At 34.3% G+C, this 22,557-nt stretch overlaps 3 protein-coding genes, 1 non-coding gene and 1 pseudogene across 4 annotated transcripts; 3 read left to right on the top strand and 2 right to left on the bottom strand.

Moving 5' to 3' along the window:
* Positions 1-243: 243 nt before the first annotated feature.
* Positions 244-5,661, bottom strand: LOC112534819 (annotated as a pseudogene).
* LOC8278492 (RING-H2 finger protein ATL79) lies at positions 1,582-2,285 on the top strand. The gene has a single exon (XM_002518918.4). The coding sequence runs from the start codon at positions 1,582-1,584 to the stop codon at positions 2,215-2,217; it is 636 nt and encodes a 211-aa protein (XP_002518964.2). The 3' UTR covers positions 2,218-2,285.
* On the top strand, positions 5,651-7,231 carry LOC8278490. Its single transcript, XM_002518916.3, has 2 exons — positions 5,651-5,982; positions 6,565-7,231. Exons 1-2 carry the CDS (start codon positions 5,776-5,778, stop codon positions 6,784-6,786), a joined length of 429 nt encoding a protein of 142 aa, XP_002518962.1. The 5' UTR covers positions 5,651-5,775; the 3' UTR covers positions 6,787-7,231.
* Positions 7,232-10,631: 3,400 nt separating this feature from the next.
* On the bottom strand, positions 10,632-10,738 carry LOC112534820. The gene has a single exon (XR_003079071.1). It is a non-coding gene; the product is annotated as a small nucleolar RNA R71 (small nucleolar RNA).
* Positions 10,739-18,443: 7,705 nt separating this feature from the next.
* On the top strand, positions 18,444-22,178 carry LOC8278489 (probable cinnamyl alcohol dehydrogenase 1). Its single transcript, XM_002518915.4, has 7 exons — positions 18,444-18,949; positions 19,451-19,552; positions 20,232-20,345; positions 20,421-20,651; positions 20,934-21,219; positions 21,322-21,472; positions 21,581-22,178. The coding sequence occupies exons 2-7, from the start codon at positions 19,464-19,466 to the stop codon at positions 21,784-21,786; spliced, it is 1,077 nt and encodes a 358-aa protein (XP_002518961.1). The 5' UTR covers positions 18,444-18,949; positions 19,451-19,463; the 3' UTR covers positions 21,787-22,178.
* Positions 22,179-22,557: the final 379 nt, after the last annotated feature.

Genomic DNA, 22,557 nt, shown 5'->3' with positions numbered 1-22,557 from the left:
GAAATTTACTGGTCCGCATTAATTATTTGCACACGAATCTAAATCATACTTTTGATTATACCAGGTGTGCATATATACCAATGATTTAGAAGATCTTCTTATATTCTAATTTTGAGTAATTTTCGACCTGATAAGAAATCATCCTGCTCAAATGCTTTTTAACGAATCCATGCCTGGTTGCTCAAGTTGCAGTCACGAATGCACATGTTCTAGCTGAAAACGTGGCAGTTTCATGCGCAATCATTGGATAAAAACGATAACCCATTCATTATTCAACTAAAATTATACATCCAGGCAAATTAATTTAAGCAGCCAACACCCAACACATTAGTTACAGTATGGGCACGGAGTGGTCCTCAACACAACCAATTGTCTTTTACTCCACCACGGTACTGTATATAAGATTATAGAATGACATACAGAATTACACTTTGGATGCACTGTTCACTTGCCTGTATCGCAAGGCACTTTCAAATTCTACTCTTCTTCTTATTCTTCTTCTTCTCTTCCCAATTAAATTGCTTAGGTGAAGAAACTTCTAGTACTCTTATTGGGTGGGGCAGCACTCACAAGATCTTCGAGTGGCTGATGTTCCACCGAGTCATTTCAGTAGGGACGACCCTCTGCACTGCACTATCCATTTACTTACGTGGACCTATATAATTTCGAATTCTCCTTTGCTATAGAAAGATGGACGATTAGACATCATTAGATTAGAGATGGGGCCTGTAGGAAGTGTCCACATCCATCTCAAATCTCTTTTCTCTTCCGATACGTCCAACAAAACCCCAATCAGCAAATTCTTGTATGCGTTAAGCTGTAACGTGTTCAGAGCCCTTTTAACAGCCTCTCCTTATCCACACCACACACACCCTTTTTACTTTACTTTTTGAAACGACAAAATGTCTTGCCCACCTGGGTACAAATCATCACAACTATTACCAGTTGTTAAAATCTGAATTGATGTCTAGATTGATAGATAAGATACAATCATCCCAATTCACCACATGCAACAGAACCATAAGCAAAAGGAGTATTCAAGAAGCTATATAGAATTTCTTTCTACGGAGGCTGTGTCGTTTCCCTTATCACGAGGACTCATTGATAAATTAGTACCCACAGTACAGCTTCATTCAACACCTTGTAATTATTATAGCGAGTAGTGACATTTTGTTTGGAAGCGGCTTCAATTGTTTCCGGTAATGTAAACTTTCACATTCTGCAGAATTTTTATGAACAGTTAATGATTCGTTTATTTTGGAATGAGGAACAAACAAAAACAATTGAAGGTAAAGCCGGAGAGACCCCACATAAATAGAACCATTTATTTTGCCTTAATATCGGGTAAAGTAATTGTAAGACCTCCGGCTGCACGTATGCATTGCTTAATTGCTTCCTGATACCTATAAAATCATCCATGCCTGCACTAGCACGCAATCTTCTCTCTCTCTCAGCTAATTAACTATCTCATCTTACGAACACCGAAAAGCTACAAGAAGGAAAAGGCATCCCCTTAAATTTGGCAGGAAATAAGAAGCCCAGCCAAATATTGATCGAGACTTGAAGAGCATAGCCAACCAAATGCGGCCACTACCAGAAATGGCAGCAGCGTCTGCAAACTTGATCCATCTTTCTCCACCACCCCCCCACGCAGCAACCTCATGTAATCCTCACGCTCATGGATGCAGGTGGTGGCCTTACTCCAAGTCTAATGATTTTGGAGCCAACACGGCTATGATCCTCATTATCCTACTCTGTGCACTCATATGCGCTCTTGTTCTCAACACAGCCATTCGCTGCTTCTTACGTAGTGCCGCTCACCCGCCAGACCGCCTTCCGCAAACTCAACGAGAACTTGACGATCACAGGAAACCTAACACTGAGGCAAGCGCGTCACCGTTGGTGGTGGCTCCAACAGTGGTATATTCAGCCGGGATGAAGCTGGGTGGAGCAGAGGCTGACTGTGCCATTTGCTTATCGGAGTTCGTGGAGGGAGAAGGAATTCGGGTTCTGGGGTCTTGTAAGCACGGCTTCCATGTTCACTGTATCGAACAGTGGTTGTCTTGTCATCCCTCTTGTCCCACTTGTCGCCGCAGTTGTCTTGCGCCAGGTACTTCTGTCTGTTGGCCAGAAAATGACCTCAACAACGCTTCCCAACCGCCACCGAACCAGATAGCTCAAGACCATAACACGAATACTTCTACAAGAACCGTGTAACCTGTTACTTGAGCAATGTTCTTCCCTTTCTCTTGTTTAAATCATTAAATGTAGTTCAAGTTCTCTTCCCTGCATCTACCTACAAGCTACAGAGCAGCTATGCCTCTATTTGCAACTTAAATTTGAAGAATTCCATTTGAAGTTTAAATTTGAAGCATTCCAATCCCTACAAATGCAACACCCAGGTAACAGCATTCCAAGAATCTCAAGCACTAGGAATTAACTCCTTGTTTGACACTAGAAAGAAAATGAATTTAATTGATCAAACAATTATTGCTGTGAAATCCAAATCCTTAACTGAAAACAAAAGGTGTATAGCTCATTTCAGCTAATGACATGTGAAAAGATTGGGGCTTCTTTTTTTTCCTTTTCCCCGTTTTTCCACAAAAAGGTGCATAGCGTTGAATTTCTGCTAGAATAGAATTTTTTATATTTCTCAGCATATCTTTCTCCCATAGCTTTGCGTGGCAATTACAATCAGTGTCCTATTCGTATTGAATCTTTGTTTGCGGAGAATATATGCTAGATCTTCATTCCAACTCAAAATTCTTTCTTTTCAATACCGAACTCCTAAGCAGCTATTCCATTCTGTAGCTTGCTTGATCTTGGAAAGCCTTAATCCGTAGTAGTTTTATCCCAATTACATGGCTACCAGTATGCAGCCAGAATGGAAAAATGAAGCCTTGGAGGTTCATTTCACGGGACATGTTTGAATCTCAGAGAAACTTTAATCTGCATTCAAAACTAATTTTAATTATGCATTCTTCGTGCACATTGACATACTAATAACTGTAGGAAATCTCTCCCTCTGTAAGAGGTTCCACATTGTGTTCCAAGGCGCAAGTGGTCAAAGATATTCACCACTGTTTTAATAATTTCGAATAAGTACCTTGCAAACAAATACTGAAAGATTTTTGTGACGGAGCGTCATGCGATAATGAGAAGCAACCTGCAGAAGAAATAAAGGCAATCGATGCATATCGACAAGTGCATATGTCATATAAGTGTATGTGTATACTAAGAGTGAGAGAGGAGAATAAAACCACAGATGAAAACCAGGCCTGCAACCAAAAAATAAAAAAGCATCCACATTTATAGAAGCAACTCCTTTGACAATGGAGGGCCCTGTTGCATCATACTGCCTCCTGGATATCCACATCTGCGTCCAACAAAAACCAATCAGAGAATTACGATATAAAAATGAGATGTGCCCAAATGCGTTTGCTGTTGCTCTTGTTTTCTCTGGGATATAAGAGGACTAATCAATGTAAATTTTTAGAGTAAAGTTCAAGATAAAGGTACTACAGCTATATAACAGCTGAATGTACTTAGGGAAGCTATTACGGATCCTCCACTCGAAAAGCTATTCTTTCAAGAGGTGCAACCACCTTATAAATTACTACGATGCTTGGAGCTACGGCTGTAATCAGCTTGCTCATGGTTTATAGGTTGTTTCATGAATTCCAGGTGCTTCTGTTCTAATAATTTGAAATGGTTAAAATAGGATCTCAGGGCCACGGAAACGCTCTGTTCCAGTAGTGATCACCTGCTCATCAGGTAGCTCATAATTCTTCTCAATTCATGAGCAGCTTTGAGCAGTCTCAAACGCTTGTTCATACTCAAGGGCCACAAAAGCAAGTTGTTCCGCAATATCATGTACACTTTCCATTTCTGCAATTGTGGTCAATCCCTCCCAGATAGATCAAGCCTAAGGAAGGCACGGGGAAGTGCATAACATTCAGATAATGGAACTGCGTGGCTTTCCAAACCTTCATAGATTGGAACTGCATGGCTGACGCCATCGCCAGAATCCAGCACAATGCCTGGGAAGTATACCATCAAAATGAAAGCTATGCACATTGAAGAGCCAAAAGTATCAATTATTTTTTTCCTAATAACTAGACTTAAAGGTGAATTAATAATGAAAGAATATGAAAAAGAAAATGGTTCTAGAAAATGAGGATACCTATACGCCTGTTGTACGACCACCAGAATAGAGCGAGATCACTGCTTGGACTGCAACATGTGTAGTAGGGACATTCGTAAAATGAGGAACACAGTATAAAAATACAGGAACAATGACAATTTCCATCTGATCATAACATGCGAAACATGGGAAATATATGTGAAGCAAAATTAGAAACAGTAACTGACATTGTCAACGTCATTAATGAAAGAAGAGAGCAGGAAAAGAAAGTTGGATGCTTTAATCAAACGATTTTAAATTAAAAAAAAATAAAAGGTAAATAAAAAAGTGAAGGCAGAGGTGGTGGGGAATAGAATTAAAATTAGAAAGAGGTCGAGAAGTGAAATGAAGAGGACCACCTCCACTAACAGTAACACCCACAGCAAAGTTAGAGAGAGCTGTAGAATTTGGAAATGGAGAAAGGTCTCTTCATTTTCTTTCTTCAGCAAGAACAGGTTATACGCGGTGAGCACAAAAAGGAGAGGGGAAAAAAGAGTAAATTATAACATGGATCAGGTTATCTAATGCATATATACACGTGTGTCAGACGTTGACCCTGTTAAATCCTGGCGCAATACGTCTTATATTTTATACGTAAACAATAAATATTACAGTAATAAATATTAATACTAAAGTTGATAAATAATATATAAAATAAAATAAATATTAAATTTATAAATAATAATTTAAATGTAAAGAAAATTAATTATTATGTAATATTATTATCTAATGGAATGGAAAATAAAAATTTTAGTATACGTAAATAAACATATATATATATATATATATATATATATATATGATTTTTATTTTGACACATATATTTATTATTAACACCTAGAATCAAAATTTATATGTAATTTTATAATTTTTTATTAATTTATTAATAATTTTTATATATTATTATATTAATAAAATATTAAATATAAAAAACTAATAAAGACATTAAAAATATTTAATTTGTTATTATTTTTAAATTTATCAAAATCTATTCAATTATATATATAAATTCGATTTATATTATTACTTATAATTAAAATAATTACGGTCGTCGTGACAACAAAGGATAAACGATTAGCTTCTATAAATATATAAAAAATTATTTTAATATAATATTAATTCAAATTCATTTTATCTTAATTTTAAAAAATAAAAATTATATGTGTTAAAAATAAATATATGTATTAAAATAAAATAATTTAAAATAGTAACATTAAAATAATTACAACAGTCGTATAATACACTAATAAATAATTAAATTTTATAAATATATAAAAATTTATTTAATATATAGTCTTTAATATAATATTAATTTTATGAATATATTTTATTATAATTTAAAAAGATAAAGAAAAAAGACCTATTTTACTTTACTTTTGTTTTCCTGTCAATTAATTAGTTGGGCTTACCGCTACACTTGGGCCTGGTCTCAATTTGAAATAATGGTGTGAAAAGACTCTTCTCAGTCCGTAGTCCATGTAATACAAGCTTGGCTCCTGCTTCACTTAGCTGAGTCTCTGCTAGTGAAAGAGAACAGGCTAAAACCCTAATTAATTAGCATTGAGGAAAATTTGATAAATCCGGGCGGGAGGATGAATTGGATTGGCGGTGGTGGTGGAAATGTTGGATTAATAAAGAATTCGATGCTGAGATATTTCTCGCGGCAACGTGCAGTAAATGTGAGGAAGATAAACCCTAAGGTTCCGTTCCCTGAAGCTGCTTTGATTTCCCAATCTCTATACAATATCATCAAGGAGCGTGGCCCTCTGTCCATTGCCAACACCTGGAATTACGCCAAGGTTCTTTCTTTCTCTCTTTTTCTCATTTTGATGTTGCCGTCTACTCTATTTACTTTTCTTTAATGTTTCTGATACGCATATTTTATCGAATTCTTCTTAATAAACCTCGTTTTTCACTTATGACTTGTCTGCACACTTTCTTTTCATATTAGTTGCCTCCGACCTACTGCTCTTCCTTGATCTGATCTGAATTTATAGTGCCTTCGATGTTGCTACTTACTAAAGCTAAGCTTCTCTGCTATCCCTGCATATTCAAACCAATTGTTCTTTTTCTTTGTTTACCTCTGCTCCTATTACCTTACTTGCATTTTGGCTTCCACTGTTTTTAAAACTAAGTAAATGCCTTATTAATCAATTTCAAATTTCTATGATCTATAGGGTTTTTTTTTTAATCCGTTAAAGATAACTTTGTGTCTTGTAAAAATAACGCATAGAAACTGTTTCTCGGGTACGTCTGTGCTTATCTACAGAGGGCTGCCATTTTCTATAAGAAACAGACAAGCAAAAGACACTAATTAAGAAATTGATATTTTTGCTGCTTCTATTTACATCTGATCTTTTTGTTGTTTACTTTAATAACAGGAGGCTAATATTAGTGGATTGAATAGCAAAACCCACATGAAGATAATGCTTAAATGGATGAGAGGGAGGAAGATGCTTAAGTTTTTCTGCAACCATGTTGGTTCCAGCAAGAAGTTTTTGCATAGCACTTTGCCTGAAGAACCACGATCTGACCAATCAAAAGTTTTGTCGGAGCCAAATCTGCAGACTGAGAAGCCTTCAAGAAAGAGGAAACAGAAATAAGATGCACTAGAACCACTGCTGGACTGGGGAACATTTCATAGTCAGTCCTCTCAAATCTCAAGTCTTAATTTAGTGCTTGATTTGATATGCATAGATGTTCAACAATTTCTCTGCTGTCGATGTCCTTGACCATTTTGCGAATGGATTAGATCTCTATGTACTGCATCTTTGTCCTGTTTTGAAGCTTTAGCCATCTCTTAATTTTCTGGAACGTACTAATAAAGAAAAATTTGTGGAGTGCGTCTCTAGTTATACTTTCTTACGGGCGGCATATGTAATGGACATGAAGATGTCATTGTGAAGAAATGTGTTGTGTAAGATCTTATAATGTGAGTGAACAATTCGAGGCACAGTTCTTGGTGCAGTACTTTCTTTTTTTTGACTAATATGCTTGTGAACCAGATGATGAAATAAGCTCAAATGAAATGCATTTGATTAGTGATTAGTTGGTGTCTGTCTTCAGGACTTTTATTTGTTCTATTCTTTTGACAATATGTTTTTCCTTTACTTGGATGTCACCGTCGAGTCTTACTTAAGGTGCATGGCTTGGCTATTAAGTGGACGGGTGCCACCAGGCTTGCTTTTACCTTTCAAGCAATGTTGGTATGATTTGTGTAGGGAACTTAAGATTCTGTTATCAGATGTTTATTGGAGTACACCAGGATCTTTTATATATATATATATATATATATATATATATATATATATATATATATATATATATATATATATGAAAGCAAGGTGGTATGCTTTTTCTCTCTCTTCGTAAGAATTTTTGTATGATTTTTAAGTTATTTATCTAAATTGTTGTGAGTTTAAGAATTTATACGAAAAAAAATTATTTTAAAATAATAATTATATGAGCATTAAAAAAGGACATTAATTATTCTAGAATGATATATATTAATTAGTATTAAAAGTGTTATAATTCTATACTTAACCATTTAATTATTTTAGATTATTTTTCTCACTCTATCATCATAAAAATTATTTTAAAATTTTCTAGTCAACTTCTTAAATTATAAATTTAATTTATTTTTTGGAAAAGGATTTTTATAATTTTTTCTCATTTATTTAATTACTTTGAAAATTTTTTCTTACTTACTTTCATAAAAATTATATTAAAATTTTTAATATATTTTTAATTTAATTTTTATATGTTTTTTGTTCAATTTCATAAAAAGAATTTCTAATTTTATATTTTAATGTAAAGATTTGTATATGTACCTAAATAACTTATGATTAATAAAACAATATAACTATATTAATTTCTAGTTTATATAAATACTTTATGGCTAAATATATAAATGGATTTTTGAACTTGTTCTATTTTTGCAATTGGCCATCCGAACTCAATTCTGATTTAATTGGACTTTTCAACTTTAGGACTTGTTATCTTTAATCCCTATACTTATGGTAGTAATAAAAAATTAATATTCTCACTAATAATGTTACTTATAATAGGTAAAGTAAATGATTGAACTTGTTTTATTTTCATAATTGGTCTCCTAAACTCAATTTTGATTCAATTGAGTTGTTATATTTAAATCCTTCATAGATGGAAGTTAAGCGTTTTGGATTAACCTCTTGTAAAAAATGTGTTCTATTAATTCTAATATATTTTTTATTGTATATTTTTTCTAAAAGACTAAATAAATTGTTTTTAATTTTTTTATCATCAAGTTCTTCTTTTTATTCTCATAGGCTATGCCCACACCAGTAACCACAACAAATGAAATATTTAACAGATATTAAAAAACGACAAGTTTTGTTTGAGAACTAAAACTCATTGTTTTACTTTAAAAAAAAATATTTACTTATTTTATATTTTAAATATTGATAAGTCACAAACAGTTATATTTATCGTGTTAAATTTCCTTGCAATTTGGTTGAATAATGTACTTAATTATGGAAATTATGTTTATTCTGACTTAGGTGATGCAATATCAAGGATGGAGCAAAATCCAGCCTAAAGACATGTTTTAAGTCATAATTTATCAGAAACCAAGTCTTTTGGAGGAAGCGCAGAAATCACTGCCGAAGTGACCATGCCTTGACCCATAAGCTTCGCTGCGAAATCATCGTGGCGTGACCACGCCTTGCACCCCATGCTAAAAGATGCTAAGGAGAGCTTCGAAATTTTCAGAGTTTTCATTGTGGTGGACCTATCCCAAGTTAATCTCCTCTATTTTTGGAAGTGTTGGATTAATAGAACTTTCTTCCATATATTTAGGGTTTTAATTTATTTAGATCACTTTTAATCTTATCCTTTCTTGTAGGGATAAGATTAAATAGGAAGCTTATTTCTTTTTTATAAGGATTCTATTAGGGTTTAGGGTTTTACTTCCTATATAAGGACGACTAGATTCAGATTCAGATTCAGATTGATATTCATATTCTTATTTCTTCTTCTACTCTCTACAATTCTTGTGAATTCTTACTCTACCATGAGTGGCTAAGTTTTTTTAGTTTCTAATTCAAAAGTGAATAAATTCCAATTGTGATTTTGTGAGGCTTTGAGCTTAACAGAATTCTTCTTTAATTTAAATATTCTTTATTTCTTGTTCTTATTATTTATGAATTATTGATATTGATTGAACTGACGACTCAACTTTGATATTGATTTTTCTATTGCTAAACTTTGAGTTTGTGATCCGTAATTGTCATGAACGATTGACACAAGTAGCAAGGAGCTGGCTCATGTGTGTGTGATTACGGCTTATTCGAATTACATAGCTTGCATGATAGGCTCTAGGGAAATAAAGGAACAAGGTTATTTCAATTGCAGTTATCTCAATTAAATTAATGTTGGTTTAGTCATTCTCATTATTCTTAATGCTATCATTAAGTTGATATGGAACGCTATCGTGCCCAGTTGACTAATGGTAAGTTTTGATTTGGATGTTGGGTTCGAGTCAATTATATTAGGAGAATTACACTTGTTGCGGCTTTTTCGAATAAGTAGACTAAGTACTTGAATAGAAGAATTAATATTTTAGCCTATGATCATGATTACAATTGGATGGAATTAGCACTCTTGAATTGGAAATTTGTTAAGATTGATTTTTATTTACTATTCAGCCTTCATTATTTTCTGCTTATTTATAATTTTGATTCAAACATTCAAAAACCCCCCTTTTATTTTACCTTGAGAAGCTATCCACATTGGTTCCCTTGGGATTCGACCTGGTTTCACTATTTCTACAAGTTAGTTTAGGAAAATCAGTAATTTATTTTGAAGGGCTTCGACAACCCGTTCAAATCTGGCGCCGTTGCCGGGGATCCTATTTTAGTTTCTCATTGATTAATTTATTTGTTTATGACTCGTTCTTCTCAAGATATTGATTTGCAGTTTAATCATGAAATTGAGAAGACGGCGCGCCAATTAAGAAAGGAGACTAAGCAAAGAAAAAAATTGGCTCATAGAGGAAATAGATATAGCTATTGGCGACACATCTATTTTTCAAAAAGTTACAGAAAACATGGCGAACAGAACTCTCAAAGAGCTAGCTGCACCGGATTTAAATCAACAACCTTTATGCATTACATTTTCTAATATTGCAGTTGATTTTGAATTAAAATCTGGTTTAATTCACTTACTCCCTTCTTTTCGTGGATGTGCAGGTGAAGATCCTCATAAACACTTGAAAGAATTCCATATTGTATGCTCCGAAATGAAACCACATGGTGTGACCGAAGAGCAAATAAATCTTAGAGCTTTCCCCTTTTCTTTGAAGGATAAAGCAAAGGATTGACTCTATTATCTACCTTCCGGTTCAATAACAACATGGAACGAGATGAAAAGATTGTTCCTCGACAAGTTTTTCCCTGCAACAAGAGCTGCCAACATCAGAAAAGAAATTTGTGGCATAACACAGTTCACTGGAGAAACGTTTTATGAATATTGGGAAAGGTTCAAGCAACTGTGTGCTAAATGCCCACATCATCAAATCTCTCCGCAACTCCTAATCCAATATTTCTATGAAGGATTATTGCCAATGGATAGGAGTATGATTGATGCAGCAAGTGGTGGAGCTTTGGTAGATAAAATGCCTGAAGAAGCCAAGCAATTAATTTCAAACATGGCCGAAAATTCTCAGCAATTTGGTACAAGGGCTGATGGAGCTACAAGGCGAGTTAATGAGGTAAGTACTAAAAATCTTGAAAATCAAATTTCTGATTTAACTGCTTTAGTTCGTCAAATGGCTGTAGGGCAATTGTAAATGGCAAAAGTCTATGGAATATGTTCACTGCAAGGACATCCCACCGATATGTGTCCTATATTGCAACAAGACTCCATACAAGAAGCTAATGCTCTAGGCGGATTTGCTGGTCAACCTCAAAGGAAGTATGACCCCTTTTCCAATCATTACAATCCTGGATGGAGAGATCACCTGTCACGACCCACTTTGGGGGCCCGTGACCGGCACTAGGGAATGGGTAGGCTTAAGGCCACCGAAACCCGTAGTAAGCCTTACCAACCCGCAAATCCATATATACAATTAACCAAATATAAAGTAGTCATAATTGTCTTGCATAATAAATCATCATACTACCAACAGGAGTCAGAATAGTTATATAAATTTTAAAATTTCCTACTGCGGATACTCTAGAGTAAAAATGACAAGTATAGAAGTACAAGATAATTACAAAAGTCCAGAAGAAGAAGAAGTCGATGTCGAATGTGCGATGGTGAAGGTCTTTAACTATCACCTGAAAAATTACAACGACCAGTCTAGAGTGAGTCAAAATCAAATAATCTAAGGACTATTGCAACCTTCACATGATATATTAGTTATTCAGAACAATATACCAATTTCTGAATATAATTGCAATCATAATATATAATCATACACCATAGTAATAAAATGATAAAAGAAGAGAGTGTAAATAAATAAAGACATTTTTACTTTCACGGGACGTGTGGCTAAGTAGAACCCTAACCCCAAATTCTACTTGACCATTTTGGCTCTCTTAATCCAAATAAGACTGGCGCCCGAGAGCAATGCTCGACCAGGGACCTTACCTCCAGTCTGGTCACTTAAGTATCCAAATAAGAAATCTAGTAGCCATTCGGCTCTCTTAATCCAATAAGACTGGCGCCCCGAGAGCAATGCTCGACTAGGGACCTTACCTCCGGTCACTTAAGTATCCAAATAAGCCGGCGCCCCGAGAGCAATGCTCGACCAGGGACCTTACCTCCTGCAATTTACACAAATCAGCCCAGAGAGCCATGCTCGACCAGGGCAAACCCATAAATATCTTATTACATGTCCATGATCATTCTACAAGCCACATTTCCCAATTCGCAATCATCACATATAATAAATATCATTATCTGATGAACTCATCCAACACATATCGAAATAAAGATTAAAAATTTAAGATAAAACAACGTGCAATTTGTGAGGGGAAAAATAATAACGTTTGTCTTATTATAACATACTAATAATAATATTTATATAATTTCAAATATTAATAATCAAGTGAAATCATTTATTTTGCGATACTAATAATCATATTAAAATCAGACTAGCAATAGCGCAAAGATTAAATGACTTTAACTCACAGATTTGATGCGTTCCACAGTCCGCTCCTACGCCTCGGGTGGAGCTGGCGGGAAGGCTGAATTATCTAATAACAAAAGACATACAATTAATAGACGTTCGAAAATTCTTCCTAAACTTAGACCCTAAGGTCGACTGCCTAGAATCTGTAGAAAGTTTGACAGAACCTCCCCTAAATTTCGGATATTTACCCCCCGTAAAACGGGTCCAGGACCTGCCAAAAATATATCAAACATGTTGGAATTTAATAACAGGAGCCGGGCCACAAGAACTGCATTAATATTTTCCCGACTCCAAAACACCACAATCCAAACAATTTAATTTGATTTATTTTTAAACTACCCAACACAAGCAATTAATAGCCACAATAACTTTCTAATATTATAACAAAACTTTCAGAGTCTAAAATAAAATTATACCGAGTTAAAAATTAAAATATTTCACGCGTCCGGAAAACACTGGGATCCGAAAGCCGGTCGAATCCGGGCGCTACGAAGCTCAAGTTGCGACGAGTCCGTGCAAGAGTTTTGACCGGAAAGTGGCCGGAAGGGCGGATCGGGCCGGAAAGTCGCTGCTCACGCGACACTTCCCATGGTCACGGCAAGGATTTTCCGACGAAGGAGGGTGGCTTCCGGGGTTTTCGGGGGTGGGGAGTCCGATCCGGCATCGATCGCCGAAAACAAGCCAAGAGGCCGAACCAAGCGATGCGGTGGCATCTTGGCGGCTCGCAGGCGACGGAAACGTGAGGCAATGGTGGCTGCCGGAGGGAGAAGGAAAAAGAAGAGAAGGAGAGGGGAAGGGAAGGGAAAAGAGAGAGAGGGAGGAGAAAAACGATTTTTGTATATATAAATATTTAGTAAGGGTGTTACATCACCCGAATTTGAGCTATGGGAATCAAGGAGGACAACAGAAATATCCTCCACAGAATTTCAATAGACAACCCGTTCAACCAAATTCAGGTATGTCTTTGGAAGATATTGTTAAAAATTTTGCTAACAATAATCTTTAATTTCAACAGGAAACAAGGTCGAGCATTCAAAATTTAGGCAATCAAATAACTCAATTGGCTACGTCAGTTAGTAAATTGGAAACCCAAAATTCTGGAAAACTACCTTCGCAACCAGAAATAAATCCAAATGAGAACGTTAGTGCAATTTCTCTAAGAAGTGGAAAAGAGATTCCTTCAGGCTCGATTCCACCTAAAGAAAGTGAACTAAGTAAGGAAAATGAAGAAGAAGTTTCCTTTAAAGCATCACGTGGGGTAAAATTCGATCCTCCTCTATCTCTTTCATCTCACACTCCATTACCTCCTTTTCCTAGCAGATTAGCTAAGCCAAAATAAGATGAGCAAGAAAAGGAGATCCTAGATACATTTAGGAAGGTGGAGATAAATATCCCATTATTGGATGTTATCAAGAAAATTTCTAAATATGCAAAGTTCTTGAAGGAATTATGCACAAACAAAAGAAGGATGAAGGAAAAGGAGAAAGTGGTGGTAAGTAAGAATGTGTCAGCCATCTTGCAAAAGAATATGCCTGAAAAATGCAATGATCCAGGTATGTTTTCATTACCTTGTGTTATTGGTGAAATTGCTTTATGTTCCATTAGTTTTCCTTTGGATCACCTCACTTATTTGGATGACTCAAATATTTTATCATTCCGTCGAGCATAACGACGTTAAACAATTGCGCTATTGGGAGGCAACCCAAATACTTGCTTTATTTTTTTTATTATTATTATTTTTTCTTTCACTTAGTTTATTTTGTTTTTAGTTTTTAGTTTTTAATTTCTTTTATAAAAAAAATAAATTTTTCTTTTTTTTTTTTCTGGCAGGAGACTAATTTCTATAAGGCGTGACCACGCCTTCTTCCCAAACATCTCCTGTTCTCTAAAAAAAAAAAAAAAAACATCAAAAATTAGGCTTTACAAGGCGTGACCACGCCTTGTTCCAAGCCTTCGCTTTGTTTTGAAAACTGCACCAAAAATTACGGAAGCTCGCTTCTTATAAGGCGTGACCACGCCTTACTTCAAATCACTCTTTTTTTTTTGTTTTTTTTTATTATTATTATTTTTTTGTTTTTGTTTATTATTATTTTTTTTATTTAATTTATACTTTTTATTACTATTTATAATTTATAATTTTTATTATTATTATTTATTTTTGTGCTAAAAAAAAAAGAGAGAGAGAAAAGAAAAGAGAACGTTTTATTTTGCCATAACCACCAACGTATTATTTTCTTATGCAGCAGCCATCACCAAAACTTTCTATTTTCACTGGGCGGTTCTACCTCCTTTCCCACCATCACCACTCACTATTCAGTCTGAATTGCTCGCAAATCAGGAGAGTTTCATATCTCTTTTCATTTCTTTTGTGAGCCATTTTCTTTTTTATACATTGAGGACAATGTATAGTTTAGGTGTAGGGGAGGAATATGATAATTACATGATTTTCTTTTCTTCTTGAAAATATTTTTTTTTTATGCTTATAATTAGGTATGCTTTAATTCATATATGCTACTTTTTCTTTTGCAACCTTGAGTTTTATTTTGATAACTTGGAATACCATGTAAGTTAGAAATACATTTTTGGTTTGAATTTCAATGCATGAAAAGGGATAAGCATGATTAGTGTTTCTTTAAAACTATCCGAAGGTATCTCATTAGTTTATTGATTGAAAACTGCACAAGACTTGATACAAATGTAAACATTCAAGTGAGCTTTTGAGCCAAAGAGCAGTTCATTATGTTTTGCTCTAATTATTTTTGATATTGAGTGTTATCAAACTAGTATGATTATTCTAGAACTTGCTTCTGAATTCATATTGAGACCACATTTTTTGGATTGATGCTTTAATATGATAAGGGCAATTAGGATTAACCTACTCTTAGACTCTTAAAATACCTACCGTGTTGATTTCCTTTTTAGTTAGCCACCTTGAGCCTATTTTCCATTTTCTTTGTTATTTTTAACACATGTTGTTTAACCCAAGACCTTTCGTTTGCTACCTCTATTTTTCTACCCTTGTCAAGGCAAAAAGGGAAGTGTTGCATGGTACAAATGAAACAACAACAAAAAAAAAAAGAGAGAAAGAAAAGAAAAAAATGGGGGAAGGAAGTTGATATTATTCCTTTCATGAAAGAGGATAATTGGAGAAGTATTCATCAAATGTATTGAATTGAATTATTACATGTTATTTCTCCAAGATTTTTAGTGCTAATATAAAATGTGGGAATAAATCTCAAAGTTTTTGTAATATGTTTCGTGGATGTGGCATAAGTTACCATGCAAGAATCTAATCTTTTTGTCTTAATTATGAAACATCTCAGCTCTTCCTTTATCACACCCTTTCCTAAGCCCTATTACAACCTTTGTAAAGTCCCTTTGATTTTTGCATCTAATTCATGTGTAGTGGTGGAGACTTGATTCATTAGCAAGCTTATGGTAATAACATGCTTTGTTTTGATTCCGAGAGTAAATGCACCCTAAACACTTTGAGAGTATTGAGTGAAACCATGTAAGGGTGTTAAGTCTCGTTGCTTTGATTTTGATGAATTATTGAGATACTTGTTCTTTTTACAAAATTTATCCTATGAATGCTAATCTCTTGATTGTCATTATTATTCAGCTCATTAATGTATGTTTAATTTATTTGGTATTTGAGGAGATTGAAAGAGATGAAAGGAAGGTTAAAAGGAGAATTGGTATGTTGAATTGAGGTATGCTTGAGGACAAGCATAAATTAAGTGTGGGGGAATTTGATAAGTCACAAATAGTTATATTTATCGTGTTAAATTTCCTTGCAATTTGGTTGAATAATGTACTTAATTATGGAAATTATGTTTATTCTGACTTAGGTGATGCAATATCAAGGATGGAGCAAAATCCAGCCTAAAGACATGTTTTAAGTCATAATTTATCAGAAACCAAGTCTTTTGGAGGAAGCGAAATCGCACGGAAGATCAGCGACAAGGCGTGACCACGCCCCATAAGCTCCGCATGCGAAGCAAGGCATGACCACGCCTTGCACCCCATGAGCTAATGATGCTAAGGAGAGCTTCAAATTTCGGAGTTTTCATTGTGGTGGACCTATCCCTAGTTAATCTCCTCTATTTTTGGAAGTGTTGGATTAATAGAACTTTCTTCCATATATTTAGGGTTTTAATTTATTTAGATCACTTTTAATCTTATCCTTTCTTGTAGGGATAAGATTAAATAGGAAGCTTATTTCTTTTTAATAAGGATTCTATTAGGGTTTAGGGTTTTACTTCCTATATAAGGATGGCTAGATTCAGATTCAGATTCAGATTGATATTCATATTCTTATTTCTTCTTCTACTATCTACAATTCTTGTGAATTCTTACTCCACCATGAGTGGCTAAGTTTTTTTAGTTTCTAATTCAAGAGTGAATAAATTCCAATTGTGATTTTGTGAGGCTTTGAGCTTAACAGAATTCTTCTTTAATTTAAATATTCTTTATTTCTTGTTCTTATTATTTATGAATTATTGATATTGATTGAACTGACGACTCAACTTTGATATTGATTTTTCTATTGCTAAACTTTGAGTTTGTGATCCGTAATTGTTATGAACGATTGACACAAGTAGCAAGGAGTTGGCTCATGTATGTGTGATTACGGCTTATTCGAATTACATAGCTTGCATGATAGGCTCTAGGAAAATAAAGGAACAAGGTTATTTCAATTGCAGTTATCTCAATTAAATTAATGTTGGTTTAGTCATTCTCATTATTCTTAATGCTATCATTAAGTTGATATGGAACGCTATCGTGCCCAGTTGACTAATGGTAAGTTTTGATTTGGATGTTGGGTTCGAGTCAATTATATTAGGAGAATTACACTTGTTGCGGCTTTTTCGAATAAGTAGACTAAGTACTTGAATAGAAGAATTAATATTTTAGCCTATGATCATGATTACAATTGGATGGAATTAACACTCTTGAATTGGAAATTTGTTAAGATTGATTTTTATTTACTACTCAGCCTTCATTATTTTCTGCTTATTTATAATTTTGATTCAAACATTCAAAAACCCCCCTTTTATTTTACTTTGAGAAGCTATCCACATTGGTTCCCTTGGGATTCGACCTGGTTTCACTATTTCTACAAGTTAGTTTAGAAAAATCAGTAATTTATTTTGAAGGGCTTCGACAACCCGTTCAAATATATTATTATTTTATTCAAATTTACGTGTTTTTTTAGATAGCGTAAAACACGCACCCTTAATGTTTGTGATTGAAAGTTTTAAAAATATTAATTAGTAAAAGTTGAGAGATTCAATTGAATCAATGTTGAGTTCAAGGGTCAATTGCAAAAATGAGACAAGTTTAGAGAGTTATTTATTTATTTAGCCATTATTTTATTTTAAAAATATTATCTTTTTATTTAAACTTGCACGTATTTAGATGACATAAAATATACGTGCATAATATATATAATCGAAGGGTTTAAAACTAATCAATAAAATTGAGAAGTCTAATTGAATTAAAGTTGAGATCGTGAGACTAATTATAAAAATGAGACAAGTGCATCCATTTATGTATTTAATATATTTATTCATATAAAATGACTCCGGCCCAAAACACAGGTACTAGACTATTTTATTTCTGTAATTAATTTATGAATTACTATTTTTTATTCATGCATTATACTTCCATCTTCAAATATAATTAAAGTACAAGTAATAAAGTTTAAAAAAAATATATTTCTAAAATTGTATTACAAAATTTATAATTTTTAAATAATAAGAGTTATAATTTATAGAATAATTCATTATCATTTATTTATTCCGATTAAAAATTTAATATTTTTTTATATATTAAAAAGTTCAATTTTATATTTTTATATAAATTTATATTTATATTTAAATAATTTATTTTTAATAATACTTAAACGTTCATATTAATTTTATTTCATATAAATATTTTATTGATGTAAATGACTTCTATCCTTTTATTTTAATTTATATAGATATTATATTTATGTAAAATGTTTTCCGTCGAAAGGATGGGTATTTGGGTAGTCATGTCTGAAAACAAGCATCGGGTGATTTTATGGGGTTACTGAGTGTTATTCTCCAAGAAGTGAATTAAGACTTAAAATAGAGGAGCGCTAAAGAAGCAAAACTATAGCCCAAAATCACACAGCAGGATTGGTTGGGCTGCGTAATGTTTCCAACCAAATCGGAGTTGAGGTAAGATGATACGTCAGATATTTTGGGTTGGACCCGCCGGCACAAATGTCTAGGCCAATGCAGAATTGGCAAACGGGAAATCCACAAATCTCAAGAAATTCATTCCAATGAAAGCCACAGGACAATTAGCTGACGTATATCTGGAGCAAAATTTGAGAGTGCTGCCAGCCAAGGCCTTTCTTACATTAAAACAATTGGCTAACGTTAAAGAGTCTTCTATGACAGAAGAAGGCTGAGAAATCCTACTCATATGAAGTCTCCTTCAACAAAATAATTAGCAAGTTTAGCTCCTCCTCCGCTGCTTCTTTCTTGGTTAATTGCGCAAAAACAGAATACTTAAATACTCCAATCCGTTTCAATCAGCATCTCTGCTCACTGTCAGCGGTAAGCACAATAGTCCACTTCTTTTCTTTTGTTTTATTTTTATTTTTTTAAAATCTGTGTCTCCCTGTCCTTGGCTAATCTTAATTTTGGTATTTACTTTTATCTGTTTGGATTTGTCTACATCAGATCTTTTTACTGGCTTTATCTCTTATCTAAGATCTTACTCGCTAGCTCGATTGGCGAATGTGAACATATCACTTTACAAACGTTACTTCCATTCCATAATCCAAATTATAAATTGTAAATTCCATTGTTAGATCAAGTGGAAAAAAAGCCTTCTATGTGTCAAGTGAGCCTACTGTTTTGGTTTAAATTTAGAGCAGGAATTTGATTTCCTTATTCATCTAATTCATACCTATTTCAGTTTTTCATCTAAATGCTGTAGGCCTCAGTTCTTTCTTGTTTTCATATACCAAATAAGACTTTATTAAACTTGTGTGAAGAAGACAAATTTCTTTTGCAAGTCTGAATTTAATTTGTGTATTCTTTATGCTGGAACAGTTGGCACTTAACCATGAGTTCACAGAGTGTAAAAGAGGACTGCCTTGCATGGGCAGCTAGAGATCCATCTGGAGTTTTATCACCTTACAAGTTTAGCCGCAGGTACAGCTTTTGTATCTCTCCTCTTTTTTGAATGCTTATTTACACAATGGGTCTTTTCTTGCTGAGCTGTTTTTTCTCTTTTTTTAATTAAGTCGTGCCTATGCTCTGTTTTACACACGTAGGTTTCAATTCACAAATAACATAATCTAACTTATTTGCATTTTCTTGGCACTTTATGATGCTAAAAAAGAAAAATCTGAATCTTGTTATGTTTTCAATGGCATGTTAGTTTGTGATAGGCGTTATAAGAGCATAGGAGGTTTCGGAAATTTGTTTATGGTCAAAACTGCTGATGATATATAAAGCTTGACAAGTAATGTCCCCAATTGTCTTCACAGAAGAAGACTACTTTTTGTTTTTATCTAAGTGTTCTGATGTAAAACGGGATCAGGTTTATTTATTTAGTTATTTAGTTACTCTATGTATTCCTTATCCATTACCAGCCATAAAAGATGCAAGGAAAGTTAAACTGTTTTTCTTGATCTATCAATACATTCTGAGTTTATGACTCCTATTGAGACTAAGCATCAGGTGTTCAAAACGGCAGCGAATGATATCCAAAAATTCATCAACTGCATAGGATTTATTAGAGATTGTGCCAGAGTTATTTCTCAAATTTCGCTCGCCTTACATATTTTACATGGATGCATTATCAACTTATCTGGGGAAGTCTTTTCAGGGCTGTCGGCGAAGATGATATTTCACTAAAGATTACACATTGTGGAATCTGCTATGCAGACTTTATTTGGACTAGGAATAAGCATGGAGATTCAAAGTATCCCTTAGTGCCAGGGTATGTGGCCTATTTTATAATTTCATTAATTTGATCATTTCCTTTAACTAATGAAATATGATTGGCTGCATGCAGACATGAGATTGTCGGAGTTGTAAAAGAGGTTGGTTCCAGCGTTACCCGCTTCAAGGCTGGTGACCGTGTTGGTGTTGGCACTTATGTTAACTCATGCAAGGATTGTGATTATTGTAATGACAGGCAAGAAGTTTATTGTGTAAAAGGGTCAGTTTTAACTTTTAATGCCATTGATATGGATGGTACAGTTACAAAAGGAGGATATTCTAGTCACCTTGTTGTCCATGAAAGGTAAACACTCCAGGATCTATCCTTTCCTTTTTCTTCTCTTGAAAAGCTTTTAAGTCCTCTACAATGCTTCTTCTGCAATTAGATTATTTTCCACACTAGGATGTGTAATTGCTCTAGATAGTTTACGCGAGGCCTTACACATGCACATATTGGATTTATAGGATGATTTTATTTCAGTGCATATGTGATCAGGGAGTTAACAAAGTGACTAAAATGCAATTGCACAACGAGTAAAACAGCCTCTACGCTACTAAAATGTTAGTTTTGGTGTTAAATCTGCAGGTACTGCTTTAGGATACCCAATGATTATCCTTCAGCTTTAGCAGCACCTTTGCTTTGTGCTGGAATCACTGTATACAATCCCATGATGCGGCATGGGATGAACCAACCGGGTAAAGCTCTAGGAGTAATTGGTCTAGGTGGCCTTGGTCACATGGCAGTGAAGTTTGGGAAGGCGTTTGGACTGAAAGTTACAGTTTTTAGCACAAGCATATCCAAGAAAGAAGAAGCCTTGAGTGTGCTTGACGCAGACAATTTTGTTGTCTCATCTGACCAAGAACAGATGAAGGTAAAATCACATGTGCTTCTTAAGACCATATTTGTTCTCAATGGCTGGCAAGAAAAGCTATAATCCAGTCTCTACTGAAGATAACTGAGATCTTTTCTGCAGGCCTTCTCTAATTCACTAGATTTTATAGTGGACACGGCATCTGGTGATCACCCATTTGATCCATACATGTCCCTCTTGAAGACTGCTGGGGTTCTTGTCCTTGTGGGATTCCCAAGTGAAGTGAAATTCAGTCCTGCGAGTCTCAATCTCGGTAACTCTTTAACAATTTGCAGAGATCTTGTTTATCCTTGTTAGTGCTGGTTGCTTTGCTGGTCAAATAACTTGCAAGAACTAAAATGCTTACGGTAAATCTTTGCAGGTATGAAAACTGTATCTGGCAGCATTACAGGCGGTACCCAAGTGACACAGGAAATGCTGGACTTCTGTGCTGCTCATAAAATCTACCCCAAGATAGAATTAGTTCCTATTGACTATGCAAATGCTGCTCTTGAAAGGTTAGTAAAGAGAGATGTGAAGTACAGGTTTGTGATAGACATAGAGAACTCCTTGAGTGATACTGTATAAGCAGAACGGAGGATCTCTGCTATAGCGTAGAAGGGCAATTGGTTGGAAATACTTCACAGATCTGAAGAAAGGATTTTAGTATTGGTCCTGCATCTCATATAACAACTGAACGATGAATGAACTTGATCAAGATGAGCGTCAAATCCCACTATTTCTCAAATAGTAGGCAACTGAATAAATTTCAAAAGATCTGATGGACTTTTGGATGCCATGTATTCTTGTCTGTTGATAGACTTCTGTATCTGTACCTTAGAACAATATAGAGTTTGACTCTCAAATTACCTTTTTCATCTAGTTTCTAACCCAGTTGGAAAATCTTGCTGTTGAATCTGAAACTCTCTCCTGTTCTTATCTTAGTTGTCATCAATATTTTCAGGTGCTACATCTCTTAATTCGGATTTTTTTTATGCCATTTAAGCTTATTTCTGTGCATTTGTATTTTCACTTGAATGGCGCCGGTCTTGGCTGTTTAATGCACCTTACTCTTCAATGGTTAACTGAAGCAACAATACCAACCCAAGCCTTTACTCATTTTCCAAAGGATGTGCAACCCCTATTCAGTGGCAGGAAAAAGAAATAATTTTATATAGCCAATCATAATCAACTCAGGGTTGAACGTTAGCTGAGTTGAGTTTGAACAGATTGAAGTTAAATTCATGGATATGATTAATGATTTTAAAAATCAATTAAAAGGAAACCTAATCAACTACTGTACAAAGCTAATTTGATGGACTGTTATTAGTGGTAACATTTAAACATGCACAGGAATAT

Source organism: Ricinus communis, chromosome 5, assembly GCF_019578655.1.
Source record: "Ricinus communis isolate WT05 ecotype wild-type chromosome 5, ASM1957865v1, whole genome shotgun sequence".
NCBI classification, from domain to species: domain Eukaryota; kingdom Viridiplantae; phylum Streptophyta; class Magnoliopsida; order Malpighiales; family Euphorbiaceae; genus Ricinus; species Ricinus communis.
The sequence above is the reverse complement of the archived record's forward strand: the minus strand, read 5'-3'. Positions and strand labels throughout refer to the sequence as shown.